Genomic DNA, 14,392 nt, shown 5'->3' on the forward strand with positions numbered 1-14,392 from the left:
ATGGTTCTGGATCTATCATATTCCCTTTACTTCTTCGGAAACCTCCCTACAGTACAATGCGATAACAATTTGCAGTCCGTGTGGTAGTTATCTACTCCGTATCATTCCGCCCTATCTACTCATAGTGAAAAAGGATCTGACCCATCAGGTGACGGGAGAGGTCCACCGTTAGTTTTTCTTGGATCAGTACAGTAACCGATTTACCTACCACTTGCACCCCTCCCTGTAGATTTTCGATATTGGGTCCAAGAAAGACAAGGTATTGTCCTTGAGTTGTAGCAATCCTGCCCGAGATTTTTGCTGGTTTGTTCATGTTTATGTACTACGACATTCCATGTATAAACGAGTTTGTGCAATTCTCATCTTGATTCCCAGTGTACATGAATAAGACAGTCAAGTATGATGACGACGACGACCAACTATATTGTACATGTATGTTGTCTTCGGGTGTATCCCGTGGTTGTCTCCAATGAGACCAAGGGAACAAGCACAGTCTCCCACCGGAAAATATGTTGCAGAACTTACTGTACATAGCCTACCACAGCCTACCACATTACCACTGCATGCGCATTACCAGACCTACCGAATACGGGATGGTCCAACAAATCACCAAACCATATCCTCTGTTCAGAACCATCAATTTGTCGGGAGCAGCCAACAGAAACCGCAACTGCATCGGACGCAAGACCCCATCCCACACCACACACCCCGGAGTACACACGCACATTCTTGGATATTGTCATACCAGGTCTGATTTATCCCCACGGAACCAGATCGCCGGAGATGAGAAAACATATAACGAAAGCTAACCAGCGATAAACACACGTCATAAAAGGTGACTTGAATCGAACAGATCGAACACAAACAATATCGAAAATGGGGAATGAGGTTATGGGCGATATTTCAAGGTAATCAGCATACGCGAGCCCGCGCCGACAGGTGATCCTTTGAACCACTCGGAGTCATACATCGCAAACTTTTTCGACCAAATCCTCCGAAAGCCGAGATATTTCCATCAAGCCGGTATAATTACATGATCTGATCCTGAGTGATGGGAGCCGTGGGCTCCTGGCCTTCCATCGCGTCCGCGGGAGGGCCACCCACATTCAGGTACTTGACAAAGGTGATGCCCAGGGGACGACCACCATACTGATAGCCTGTGAACTTGGCTGCGCGAGGAGTCAGTAAAAGGATCAGCCATCAACGTCATGGCCTGCACATACCGATAGCAGTTTCAGCAGTGTCCGCACTGTCGAACTGAACCACACCGGTGCCACGGGAGCGACCATTAGGTTCATACTGGATTTCGGCGCGATCAACCTTGCCGATGGTGGAGAACAAGTCGACGAGGTCCTCGTGGCAGGTAGACCAGGGCAGCTATATCCAGTTGAGTAACCAGTCTTCTGAACCAAGCCAGGTTTGAACTTACGTTGCGCACGTAGATGACGGGGCTCTTCTCGCCGCCGGAAGTGGCAAAGTCGGTGAAGGGGTTGGGAGGAACCGAAGCGACTCCCTCAAAGCCGGGGCCGCCGGGAGGACCGCCAGGGCCGCCGAAGCCAGGGCCGCCGCCGTAGCCGCCGCGACCACCGAAGCCGCCGCCGAAACCACCACGACCGCCGAAGCCACCGCGACCTCCGAAACCGCCTCCGAAACCACCACGACCTCCGAAGCCACCGCGGCCTCCAAAGCCGGGACCAGCACCAGCAAAGCGATCCTCACGGACCTCCAAGGGCCGACCTTGCCAGTCGTAGCCGTTGAATTGCTGGATGGCGTTACGAGCGTCCTCAGGGGACTCGAACGCGACAATACCGGAGCCCTTAGGCCGACCGGTGGCGTCAGTGTGAACATCGGCACGAATCACCGCACCTTGTTGAGCTACAGAATTAGCTGCTGTCCGAGCGGAGATCACGCAAGAGGCTCTTAAAAGGGCGCCGCGTGCGTTCGTATAGAGCAACTTACCGGCTTGACGGAACAAATCCTTCAGATCTTGCCAACCCACGTTGAACGGAAGCTAGACATCGCACCATCAATTCTCCATCGTATCTAATGCTTTGGGTGACCGCACTTACGTTGGACACGAAGAGCTGACGACCTCCAGCACCGCCACCACCACCAGCAGCACCGCCAAATCCACCACCAAAACCGCCGCGGCCGGCACCACCAAAGTCGCCACGCGAAGGTCCGCCGGTGAAACGCGGCTCGGGTTCACGATCCTGCAGCCATCCCGTCAGTCGGCAAGCATTGATAGCCGATGCCAAGCCATGACCTACCTCACGAACGTAGACAAGACGACCCATCAGGTTCTGGTTGCTAAGGGTGTTGACCGCATTTTGCGCTTGATCCCTGGTCGCGTATTCCACAATCCTGGCCGCAGAGTCAGCATGCGTTCCGACAAGGTCATTGAGCAGCAGGAGGTCCTTACCCGCATCCCTACAGTATCCCGGACGGCCAGGCCCAGCCCGTCAACCCAAACAGTCCATAACAAGCAAACCAACGAGAGGGGGAAGGGGAAGGGGAAAGTCCAGGAATAACAACAAGGGCAGAAATGGAAAAAAAAAACCAGCCACACTACGCATTGGCGCCCACCTTCGACATTCCATTGGGAAGAAGCAAGACATCGGCAAAGATAACTTCTCCAGCTGTAAACACGCAACGCGGGTAAATCCCCCTCCAAAGTCAGCCCTCAAATTCGATAGCGACGACACGAGCGAACCAGACGCTCGAGACGATGTGGCCCTGCTCACCCTGTCTCATAAAATCCTTGAGATGATGCCACTTGACATCGTAGGAAAGGTTGCCCACATAGACCCGTCGGTCTTGCTGGGACGACTCGCGCACGGCTTGCATCATTTGCTCTTTGTGAACAGCGCGTTCTTCGTATGACCGAGCCGGAGGCGGGTAGCTGCTGCGTCCACCGTAACCCGAAGATGAATGACCACCAGAAGGGCCTTGGGCCGTGCTCATAGGCGAGCGGGAACGACGATCGGGACGGCGGTAGTCGTCACGACTGCGTGAGCGACTGCGAGGAGAATAGGAACGACGGCTGCGTCGGGGGCTACGGGAACGGCGTCGGGGAGAACGGGACCTCTCGCGCTGGGCGTGGTCAGTATCGTCAAAGGCGGGTGGAGACATTGACGAGGAGCGAGAATTGAGCGCGCCGCAGGTAAGACCGGGCACGGACGGAGGGGAGAAAAGACGTGCAGAAAGGAAGGGAAAATTAGGAGAAGGGAGGTGGAGAATGTGCGCGCAAGGTCCCTGACTAGGATTGGGACAGGAATGAAGGAGGAGATGTGAGTTGAGTGTGGATGAATGGAAAGGATAAAAGATGGGACGGGTAACAGAGGATGGAAATGAATTGGGAAGGGAAGAGAGGAGTCGGGGAGCAGCAAAGCAGCAAAGCAGCAACGGCAGCGGGCAGCGGGCAGCAGAGGGGAGGGAGGGAGGGATTGGTCCGAGTTGCCGGGCTGGCAAGGTAGTCAGGTGACTCTCGGACCCGGTGCGGGCCAGACTCAAGCCACGACTAAGGCAAGGCACCTTGCGGAATAGTGGGGGAGGAGACCCCGGGTGCGAGTATGGAAAGAAAAGAGAAGGCCAGACACGATTTCAGGTCCCAGCTGGGAGCGAAGAGAGAGCAAAGAACGACGGAACGGATTAGGGAAACAGGGTGATAGAAGAGAGCCTTGGTCGCGAGACTGAAGCATGAGAGAAGCAGACGATGAAGTGATCGGTGATCGGTGGTCGGTGCTTCTTGCCCCAGGCGGAGAAGAGGAGGAGGAGGAGCCAGCAGCAGCCACGGCCACCACCAGAGCAGCAGCAGCAAAATGAGGAAGGCTACAACCGCCCGAGTGGAGACTTGTTGGTTCATCTCCTCCTGCTCCTCCTCCTCTCCCATACTCTCTCATTCGCAGTGTCTGCCTCCCTCTTCTCTAGTGTCTGCCCTTGGCCTCCATTTCTGTCCAGCCTGAAGGAAAGAAGGATCGTAGGCGACAAAGTAGTCATTTCGCTACACAACACAAAGCAGTAATAAGAAAAGGCAATCGAAGAAAATCCCACACTTACTTGGTGAGGTCGATACACGTCGGCTGAGCACCGGATCTAGATGGTAAGCCACCAAGCCAATGGTCGGGGTTTAAGGAGACAAAGAAACCACCCAGGAATTTACCAAGCTAGGAAGATTGAAGACGAGGAAAGGGAAGTGAGGACTGACTGAAATGGGAAGCAAGTGAGGTAAGAATTGGAGGGTTAGGAGAGGGGAAAGATGGGGGAAGGGAAAGATGGAGATGGGAATGTGAAGAGGAAGAGGGAGGGGAGGGGAGGAGAGGGAAGAATCAGTAATCAACCGAAGAAAGGCGAGACCAACAGTTAAACTAAGGTAGAGGAAGAGAGCGAGAGAGCGCGAGAGAGATAAAGGAGGGTGACGGCGGGGGGGGGGGTGGGGGGAAAAGGGAACGAACACTCGTTGGTTGGCAGACGGAAACGATGGTGGTGGTGGTAGTAGTAATCATAAGGTGGTAGCAGTAGAATGGAAGAGCAGGAACAGTGAGAGCAAGAGCAGTAGGAGCACAATAACAACCATCAGCCAGCAACTACCAGCTACCACCAGCAACAGCAGCAGCAGCAGCAGCAGCAGCAGCAAGCCAGCAAGCAGTCAACAATCACTCACTCTCTCTCTCTCTCCCTCCGCTCGATCACTCATGGTTCCAGCCCGTGTCTGTCTCTCCTCAACCTGCAGGTTCACAGTATGTGATTGGCCTCATTGGTTCCCCTTCGTCGTCCCGCTGCCCGCGTCCTCTTGTCACCCTGACTGACAGCTTCAGAGACAACCTGACACCGTCTCCATGCCAGCCAGCAATAGAAGTGAACTGTCAAGAGACATGGTTGAGGGTAGCATAGACGCCACAATCTTTGTCCTCCTCCCCAATTGTGTATCGTGGGCTTCTGGTGTCTCTTACTCGGGCAAGGGCTCGACTGGACGGTGTCTACAAGGGGGAAAAGGGGTTGAGGATGCACCAGACATAAACGTGCAGTCACCGGACTGGCTCGTCTGGAGGGGAGGATGACCAAGTATTATCCACGGAGGGAGGGGGGGCGAGGCAGATTCAATGAAGCAGTAAACGAAAAGCAATGCAAGTAGGACGGGACGAGAGACAATTGAGAGACAAACCCACCCATGATGGTTTCTGGACAGTGATAGATTGAGGAAGTCGGCAGCAAACAAACGGTCAGAGTAGGGGGGGGGAGGAGAAAAAGGCAGATGATAAAAGGTGTGTAAGTGGAAGGAGAGGCGGATGAGTGGATGGGAGAAGAGGACGTGGAATGCAGATGCGGATGATGACAGGATGAGTGGGCGGGGGTCGAAGGAAGGGATGGAAAAGATAAGATGAAAGGGACATCGCTAGTCGGAAGTAGTCTGAATTAGCCCGTTAGTCTCGACGGTAATAATTGCGAGAATGATCTATAAACTAGGTAGTCCGGAGTGGACTGGAGGATTTCTCTTACTACCAGCACATAAACAGGATCGGTAGAAGAGACCAGTCAGATCATTCGGATCTATCAACAACAATAGTTGTTATTGATAGACTGTTAGCTTCAGTACAACAATATTCCCACTACCAATGGTCAATGATGGGGAAGATCTTCAGGTACCACAAAGCTAGATACCTGGACCAACAATTCACTCCACCAATATTCATAAGATTCTGGCATGGATTCTGGACTTTATTTACTGAGTACATAATTCCCTGACTTTCCTCTAGTAGGAGTTCTGTACTTGCGGAGTACTGTACTGTACTGTACTATCTGGGCAGGAGGTATTCTAACTATTTTATAGTAGCACAATCCAGCTCTAGTACAAAGATACACATATTCACAATAAAGCACATGATTTCATCCTAGTATTACAAAATGCAGCCACATGGTAAACATCCATCACAGACCAATCCCACTGCAGTTAAATCATTCAGTGGTTCTCCCCGGCACCAGAGAGTATGGCAGGGCAATCTTGGCTCCGCTCAGGCCACCGCTTAACAAATTCCTCCCGCCGACATCCCGACTTTCTTCCAACCGCCATCACCACCGCAAATCTCTCGCTCCTGCTCTACCTTCTCGTCCACCTCCCTCAACCCCTCTCCTCTACGACTACACAGCCCCTCCCCACAAAAGCATGACCCGACCAACCTCCCTCCTCACCCTCACCCGGCGAGGCCTCTCCCACACCTCCTCCCCGCGCGCCGCCCTCCCCCTCGCTCCCCGTACCCATCTCCGCCAACCCCAATCGCAAATCCACACCACCACCCAACAAAACAACCGAACAATCACCCCCCGGGCCCCTCAAACAACCTCACCCACCCCCCTCCGTCTATCTCACTCCACGCGCACCTACCACTCCGACCACCACCCCACCCAACCCCACGACTACACCAACTCGCAAACGACCATCCTCTCCGCCGCCCTGCACCACGTCCCCACGCACGGCTTCTCCCGCAACGCCCTCACGCTCGGAGCCCGCGACGCCGGCTTTCTGGATGTCTCCGTGCAGCTCCTCCCCCGCGGCGAATTCGACCTGATCCTCTTCTGGCTCGCCAGCCGCCGCGGCCTCCTGCGCTCCAAGGTCGAATCCGACGGCCTGTTTTCGGCCGCCTCATCCGGCGCCGTCCGCTCCGTCGACGACAAAATTCAGATCCTGTTGATGGAACGCTTGCGCATGAACGCCGAGGTCAAGGATCAATGGCAGGATGTGAGTCATTCCCCCATCGGACTATCAACTCCCAGCTAGAGAGCATGCAGACACCCCCCAGAGATAAACAACGATAACTAACATAATCATTCTCTCTGCGAACCTAGGCATTGGCGGTCATGTCCCTCGGGGAAAACATCCCCCTCTCCCTCTCGGAACTTCACGCCCTGGCGGACGATATTCTGAACCTGGCCGGCGACAAATCCGTCGATGCCTCGTGGTACTCGAAGCGTATGGCCGTGGCGGCGGTGTACGCGGCCTCGGACTTCGTGATGACCCGCGACACGAGTGCCGGACTGCGCGATACGGAGGAGTTCGTGGCGCGCCGGTGGGCGGGCGCCCGCGCCGTCGGGGATAAGCTCACGGGGGTGAGGGAGTGCTTGGGATTCATGGGGTCGACGGCGGTGGGGTTGGGACGGAGTTGGGGGTTGAAAATCTAAGAAGGAACAGGGGAAATCGGGACCTTGTTTTATCATATTTAATTGTCCCTTCTTTCTTTTCTATCTTGTTGTTTCATCGAGAGAGTTCGCCGCTTGTATACTGTTCTAGGGTTTGTACATGTACTTTACAAGATAATATACACGATGGGGGGATATTTCCGAAATGTTTCCATACAATCAACCCCGACGCTGCTAGGTTCTTCGTTGGGGCTTGTTCATCTGCTCGCGGCGCCTCAGCTCTTCCACCCGCGCTTTCACCTTGGCGACCCACCCATCGTCATCGTACAGGGCCCGGAAGGCCTTGCGGTTCGGCGCCAGATCCCACCACGTCTCGCGGCCGACGCGCACTTTCTCTGATGGGTTCCGTGGCCGAGGGAGCGAGCCGATATTCCGCTGCCAATGCGCCTTGAGGTCGCGCGTGCGCTGGGTGGCGATCGAGCCCAGGATCCGCACCGTGCGGGCATCGGGCTCCACGCCGGTGACGTCCATCTCCTGCATGAGGGCGACCACGGCCGGCAGGTCCTGGCACCCCCGCCAGTAGAAGTAGATCAGCTCGTTGTAGAGCCCGGTGGAACCGCCCAGCACGGCGGACGTGGGGCCCATCAGGCGGATCGTGGACCGGAACTGGCCGATCAGCGTCGACGCCGGGGAGTGTAGGTTCAGCAGGCGGAAGGCGGCCAGGAGCATCTTGGGGTATAGTTCGGCGACGACCGAGGAGATGGGCACGCCCTCGGGGACAACCAATTTGTAGGAATTCTCCCCTTCCAGCTCGATGTCCTTGTTGTTATTCTCCGCCTCTCCCTCCTGCTGTACTTCCCCAGTCTCGGCCGTCGAGCTCTCAATCTCCTGCGATTCACTGGCCTCCTCATACTCCACCTCCACCTCAACGTCCCAAGGATCATCTTCCGCCTCCGCTGGTTCCTCAGGCGCGATGAACATATCGTTAGATCCATCCTTGAGCACCTCCGTCTCGTCCACCTTCGCCTCGGAATGCCGCATCCCCACGTCCTCCTCCAAGGTGTGAACGAGCGGAAAGACCATCTCGCGACAAGCATCCCAGAGCCTCCTGTCCCCATGCTTCCTCTTGACCGCCCTCAGCAGCGCCGTCTCGACCACATGGCTCTCGCGCAGCACCACCGCCTCCACCGCCCGCTCCGTCGAGACGAGGTTCCGCGTGAGCCAGTCTGTCAACTGCGCGTTGATGAAATCGCCTCTTTTTAACCGCAGCTCGATGAACTCCGTCAGCGAAGAACTCGCCGGCAACGCCGCCGGGTCGTCACCCCCGGCATGGTACGAGGTCGAGTACGGGGTCACCAGGGATGATTGGCCCCGTTTCTCTAATTTCTGCTGTTGTTGCCGCTGCTGCCGGATCTTGCGCTCCTTCAGATCCTGGAGGACGGACTCGAAGATGGCGGAGATCTGCGACATTTCGTGGAGTTCATCTTCGGTGGGTTCGTTGACGGGATGTTGGGATTCAGATTCGGTGTGTTGTTCGGCTTCGTAGGAAGAGGATGAATCTGAGAAAGCGACGCCGGGCGCTGAGGGTTGGGGCGCCGGCGGCGGCCATGCTGACAATGTGGGTAGCGCGCCATTGGGTTTGGTATTGGCTCCGGCGCCAAGGGCCTCGAGCATCTCGCCGAAGGCTTGTTTCTCGCTATTCGTCATCATCGTCAAGGCACGGGGAGGGGGTTTAAGCGGGTTTGGGGAAGACTGCGATGGGAGGGTGGCGAAGGAGGACACGGAGGCGGCTTTGCGTTTGAGGAAGCTGCGACGTCCGGGCCGGGGTGCTGGTGCTGTGCTTTCTTGTGCTGAGGGGTCAGGTTTGGAGTATTCTGTACTGTCTATTTGTTCTTGTGGTTGTTCCTGTGACTGTTGTTGTTGTTGCGCCTCGGTTGACATTAACCGTGACTGAGTCTGTTGACGCTGGAGCTGTCGGTGCTGATATCGCAATTTGGGCACCGCGGCGAGCGTGCGAGTCTGATAGAGGAATGGAACAGAGGAGTTGCGAGTCGCCCAGGCCAGGGCCAGCCAGGCGCGAGCATTGCGAGCACTCATCATGCTCTTTCTGTACTTTATGAAACACCAATGCAGAATGTGATGGCCGAAGAGAATCGGAAGGCGAAATTTAAAAAACCCCAGGCTTGCGGACCAAAAACTCGAGGGAATAAACTTCCGCGGAGGAAATGAAATTATTTCACTTTTGCCGTTTGCCGCCGCCCGGCCAATTAAGGTCACGTGACCACGCGGCGGGCCCAGACGCGCCTTGCCGTCTCCAGCAAATGCATCGCAGTCCCGCCCACTCTTTTCCGTCCTCAAAGCTTTCTTGCGTGCGCCACTCACCTCGTCTTGTCTCCGTTCTCTGAATTTCTAGACTTTGATCTGTCCTTACTCAATCGTCGATAGCCGATAGTCACATTCTTAAAGAAACAATGGGTGAGGAGATCTCCGACTTCGAAAAGCAGCGTCTGGCCAACATCGCCGAACGCGATGCGCTCCTCAAGAAGCTCTCCCTGGAGGCGCAGTCCTCGGGGCTCTTCCCACCCAAGATGCAGCCTTCCAGGACGCCTTCATCGCGGGATCAGTCCGCTCGCGCGAAGAAGAAAACGCCCGTGAAGCGCGTCAAACAGGAGGAGGCGTCGCCGGTGCCGCGTCGGATGTCGTCGCGGCTGAGGGGCATCGCGGCGGAGAGCGAGGTTGCCAAGCGGAAAGCGGAGGAGCAGGATGCGGCGCTGCAGGCGGCGGAGCGGGCGAAGCGCGTGCGCAAGTCGGACGCCTTCTCGTTCAACGAGATGGTGGTGTATGGGCAGAAGCTCTCCGGGGATAGTCTGATCGGGGTGGATGTGGTCACCAAGGGCGTAGCGATGCCGTACCAGCGCACGTTTGACGAGGATGATATCGAGCAGACGACGGATAAAGATCTCAAAGCATTGAGGGAGGAGATGAGCGGATTGAAGCTGTGGGAGGCGTGGGAGCCTAACCGTTTGTTTGCCCTCAGCGCCCAGACTTTGAAACTTCTATACTCATCATAACGCCAACAACAGGCATCAAGCTCACCCCGGAGAGAGTTTACACTATGGCCTTTCACCCGACTGAGACAAAGCCCCTTCTCTTTGCTGGCGACAAATTGGGCCACATTGGCATTCTCGATGCATCGCAAGAACGGACCAACGCGATCAAGGCCGAGGAATCCGGCGACGAGGACGAGGACGATGATGACCTCGACCCCAGCTTCACCACCCTCAAACCGCACACTCGCACCATCAGCTCCATCTACATCCATCCTTCCACCCCAACCCGCATTTACACCGCCAGCTACGACAGCAGCATCCGCGCGACCGACCTCGAGAAGTCCACCAGCGTCGAGCAATACGCCCCCGAATCCACGTCCGACGACGTCCCCATCTCGGGCCTCGACATGGCTGCCGACGACCCGCACGTCCTCTATTGGACGACCCTAGACGGTGAATTCGGGCGCTACGACACACGTCTCGATCGCTCGAAATCGCAATCCGTGACCACCTGGCGTCTCGCCGAAAAGAAGATCGGAGGATTCTCTCTCTACCCCGCGCGACCCCATTACTTCGCAACTGCCTCGCTCGATCGGTCCATGCGCCTCTGGGATCTCCGCATGCTGCAAGCCCCCACAAAAGCCGCTGGACGGTCCACCCGACGCCAGGTACAAGAGGAAGACGACGAGCAGTCGTCCTGGGTTCCCGTCGGCGAGCACTACAGTCGACTCTCCGTGTCACACGCTGCCTTTAACAGTGCCGGCCAGATTGCCACCTCCTCGTACGACGATACCATCAAGATTTACGATCTTGGCGGCCCCAAGGGAATCAACACGTGGAAGCAAGGCCATACACTCTCCGAAGAGGAGTTGAAGCCCCAAACAGTCGTCAGGCATAATTGCCAGACAGGACGATGGGTGACTATGTATGTTCACCTCAAACAAACAATTCTCTCACTATTGTCGGACGACCAATTTACTAACAATATCCCAAGCCTTCGCCCGCAATGGCAACAAAACCCCCAATCCCCCATCCAGCGCTTCTGCATTGGCAACATGAACCGCTTCGTCGACGTCTACAGCGCCTCCGGGGATCAACTGGCCCAGCTCGGCGGCGAGGGCATCACGGCCGTCCCCGCGGTGGCGGTCTTCCATCGGAGTAAGAACTGGGTGGCGGGCGGTACGGCAAGCGGGAAGATCTGCTTGTGGATGTAGTCGAGCCTTGGACGATTGGCCGCGTGTCTCGGTTTGAGGTGATTCTGGTTTTCACGTTGGCGGCGGCTCTTGTTGGATGTACTGTAGATCTGTAAATAATCGTGTTAGCATATTCGGATTTTGTAAGCGGGGTTGAGCTTTGGCATGGCAGTCTGTGGCTTCGGTAGATAGGCTCATGAAGAGCATTCTCAACTGCACTTTCCAATACTTTCCACAAGTAACAAAGTCAATATTTCGGCCAATCAAATGCTGACTTGTAAGGTTATCAATCGCGTCGGCAAACCTCCCCCGCACCGAGGTTGCGGAGAAGATAAGCGAGGGCGCGTTTCCGAGGGTCGGATGTCTGTACTTGGTCCGGGACAGATTGCCGACTCACTCATTCCTGTACACATCCGCAGGTACCTCGGAATCCAGACCTTTTGATGAGACGATCGAAGACGTCACATGAAGTGCCAGGCTGCCGCGTCGACAATGGATTCGCCTAGTACTGCAGAGAGGCGGAGACGACGGCGGCGCGTTGCAGATGTGGATCGAAAGAGAGCACCACAAGCGTCAGAGCCAATGGCCATTGAACACACTTTGCTAATTGAGTGCATACTGACAAGCTGACAGGTGCACTCTATGCAAGAGAAGGAAAAGCAAATGTATCCCAGCAAGGGGCAACCCTCGGATGGATGCACACCACAGATGTCAGCGATGTACACTCAAAAATCTAGATTGCAAATTCGAGAAGTATGAAACTCAACATGCCTTCCCCCCCCCCAATCGACTTTGAGCCAAGCAACTGACTGTTGACTGCTAGAGGAGACTCGCCAGGGACTGAACCATCGATTCGAGTGCCCCCTCAAATCCCAGCGCGATCCCCAAGCGCAACCATCGATTCTACAAGACGGTTCCCAGACCATGCAGCTGTTGATAATTCCGAACTCTTGTCCCCAGCCTCTGTTCTGTCGCAGGGACTATCGACACATGTCATTTCAGATCAGTCGAAACGAGTTCTATGGCCCAATTTCCTATCTCGGCTTCGAGAAGCATTCTCGCTTGACCCCCACCATGCTCCGGAAGAACGGGAGATGGTTGCGATGCAGGCGGTATGCTTCCATGCTTCGATGCAGCGACTCATTATGTAACTGATGCTCCCAAGAGAATGATTCAACCAAAAGGGCTACACCCCTTCGAACTAGCAAGATTACAAGCAGCCATCGATGCGTTTCCTCCCCGTCCAGTGGCCGACTTCCTGCTACACGTCTTCATGAAGCACGCCACCGATGTTTTCTTCTACTTCGATCAAGCTCAGATGCTCGCCGACGTTGATGAGTTCTACACAAATTCCAGCTCGCCTTTGAGACTGGATTCCGCCTTTGTCTGTCTTGCCATGGCCACCTTCGCTCTGGGAAGTCAGTGGACACCGCTGGAGAAGCCCGCAGGATTCGAGCCTAGCCAACCTAAGGAGAACGTAGATCTCGGGCGTGGATTCGCCGTTCATGCTAAGACCCTCATACCAGATATCATTGAGCGCTCATGCTTGAGATCAGTTCAAGCCCCATTTGTCCTGGGAGTGTATTTCATGCCTGCAAGTGCGATTGGGACATCCTACGTTTACCTGGGACTAGCATTACGAAAAGCTCTAGCATGCGACCTTCATCTCAACTCAGAAGATCTGTCCATGACTGAGCGAGATCGAGAAGTGAGATATCGTCTCTGGTGGTCTATCTATTCGCTGGAACGGTGCGTGGCTCGTGCTCCAGGGCTCTCCCTCGCCCTACTGGAATCTCTGCTTAAGTCGATCAAAGTTGTACCACTGTGAAGTTGAACCGACCTCGCTCGATTGATACCCAGATAATTACTGCGCCATGCCCGTCTCAGAGCGCCGCCATTGATCGAGCTCAATCGTTCGAGAACCTCGATTGCCAGCTGGCTTACGTTCGCTTGGTCAGAATACTTGACGAAATCGCCGGTCCTGCGTATGCTACGTTCCCTCCCCTGAGGACGACAAATATACTGACATATCTTAGTGATGGATTACCCAGCTCAGCGGACCCAACCCAATCAGCATGGAAAGATGATCTCAAGGCATGGAAGCGATCACTTCCCCCTAATCTGAAGCTCGACCAGATCCCGCCAAACAGCTGGAAATATCGAGCCATAGCCCATCTGTACCTGAATTACTATTATGCGATGATCACGATGGGCAAAGTCGCCTTGGTAACTGTGGCTAGGACCAAGTTGAAACCGCCCGCCGATCGTGACGCACCGGATATCAGCGACAAGGTCAAGAACCTGGCCAATGATTGCACGAAAGCTGCGAGGAAGATCCTGCGGCTTTTCGAGAACTTGACGCGACATCGAGTCATCACCAGGTTTTCGTTCACCGATTTCCAGGGCTGCAGCATCGCAACTATCGTTACCTTGGTCTCAGGAATCTTGGAACGCGATTCCGGGTACGACAGTCGGGTGGAGCTGGGATTCATGTGTCTGCGGAAGATGGCCACGGGGAATATGACTGCCAAATTAGGCGTGAGTTTTGTCGAAGCGGTGCAATCGATCACAAACGAAGCAGCAGATAAGCCGCAACAGCTTGACAATCCTGTCATGTCTCGCGAGACTTCTCACTCGAATACGCATCTGGGCTACAATCAGTGGCTGGAGTGGTTCGCGGTACAAGAGGACCCCAAAAGTCGCGAATGCTGTGTGGTTCATCCACGAGACGAAGCCCCTTCGAGGGAGGAGAGTAGAGACCGGCATGCACAGTCATGGTTGGCAGCGCCGGCCACCTGGCAAACTCAGATGGAGCTGCACACCCCAGAGGCGTTGTCCATCCCTCGGGGTTCTTCGAATCTGTCTTCAGGGTCTAATCCGCTTTTACCAAACGACTTTTTCTCCGGCCTACACAATGATGAGCAGTCGTTCTTGATGGGACTGACTGGACTAGATGCTCTGGGCGATGCTTTGGATTTCTCGGGTCTCATGGACCAAATAGAATGATCTACTTAT

At 55.2% G+C, this 14,392-nt stretch overlaps 5 protein-coding genes across 5 annotated transcripts; 3 read left to right on the top strand and 2 right to left on the bottom strand.

Annotated features, from left to right (window-relative positions):
• Window positions 1–1,029: 1,029 nt before the first annotated feature.
• Window positions 1,030–3,132, bottom strand: BO82DRAFT_277621 (RNP domain protein; the record flags this gene model as incomplete). Its single annotated transcript, XM_025631198.1, has 8 exons — window positions 1,030–1,169; window positions 1,224–1,377; window positions 1,430–1,875; window positions 1,960–2,011; window positions 2,070–2,213; window positions 2,271–2,364; window positions 2,573–2,639; window positions 2,745–3,132. 8 exons carry the CDS (start codon window positions 3,130–3,132, stop codon window positions 1,030–1,032), a joined length of 1,485 nt encoding a protein of 494 aa, XP_025494353.1.
• Window positions 3,133–6,070: 2,938 nt separating this feature from the next.
• On the top strand, window positions 6,071–7,325 carry BO82DRAFT_352133 (uncharacterized protein). Its single transcript, XM_025634606.1, has 2 exons — window positions 6,071–6,736; window positions 6,844–7,325. Exons 1-2 carry the CDS (start codon window positions 6,164–6,166, stop codon window positions 7,174–7,176), a joined length of 906 nt encoding a protein of 301 aa, XP_025494354.1. The 5' UTR covers window positions 6,071–6,163; the 3' UTR covers window positions 7,177–7,325.
• Window positions 7,246–9,315, bottom strand: BO82DRAFT_352134 (uncharacterized protein). The gene has a single exon (XM_025634607.1). It carries the CDS (start codon window positions 9,232–9,234, stop codon window positions 7,369–7,371), a length of 1,866 nt encoding a protein of 621 aa, XP_025494355.1. The 5' UTR covers window positions 9,235–9,315; the 3' UTR covers window positions 7,246–7,368.
• Window positions 9,316–9,605: 290 nt separating this feature from the next.
• Window positions 9,606–11,559, top strand: BO82DRAFT_330110 (WD domain protein; the record flags this gene model as incomplete). The annotated part of the gene is made up of 3 exons (XM_025633084.1): window positions 9,606–10,155; window positions 10,218–11,109; window positions 11,179–11,559. 3 exons carry the CDS (start codon window positions 9,606–9,608, stop codon window positions 11,396–11,398), a joined length of 1,662 nt encoding a protein of 553 aa, XP_025494356.1. The 3' UTR covers window positions 11,399–11,559.
• A 449-nt stretch (window positions 11,560–12,008) lies between these two features.
• Window positions 12,009–14,383, top strand: BO82DRAFT_330113 (fungal specific transcription factor domain-containing protein; the record flags this gene model as incomplete). The annotated part of the gene is made up of 5 exons (XM_025633085.1): window positions 12,009–12,130; window positions 12,201–12,489; window positions 12,543–13,126; window positions 13,192–13,362; window positions 13,414–14,383. Exons 1-5 carry the CDS (start codon window positions 12,069–12,071, stop codon window positions 14,381–14,383), a joined length of 2,076 nt encoding a protein of 691 aa, XP_025494357.1. The 5' UTR covers window positions 12,009–12,068.
• Window positions 14,384–14,392: the final 9 nt, after the last annotated feature.

The sequence above is a fragment of the Aspergillus uvarum genome, assembly GCF_003184745.1.
Source record: "Aspergillus uvarum CBS 121591 unplaced genomic scaffold BO82scaffold_12, whole genome shotgun sequence".
Lineage (NCBI taxonomy): Eukaryota > Fungi > Ascomycota > Eurotiomycetes > Eurotiales > Aspergillaceae > Aspergillus > Aspergillus uvarum.

Coding starts and splice junctions, on each gene's coding strand:
- BO82DRAFT_352133 (XM_025634606.1), top strand. CDS start 6,164: ATGACCCGACCAACCTCCCTCCTCACCCTCACCCGGCGAGGCCTCTCC. Junction 6,737..6,843: donor TCAAGGATCAATGGCAGGAT/GTGAGTCATTCC, acceptor CTGCGAACCTAG/GCATTGGCGGTCATGTCCCT.
- BO82DRAFT_352134 (XM_025634607.1), bottom strand. CDS start 9,234: ATGATGAGTGCTCGCAATGCTCGCGCCTGGCTGGCCCTGGCCTGGGCG.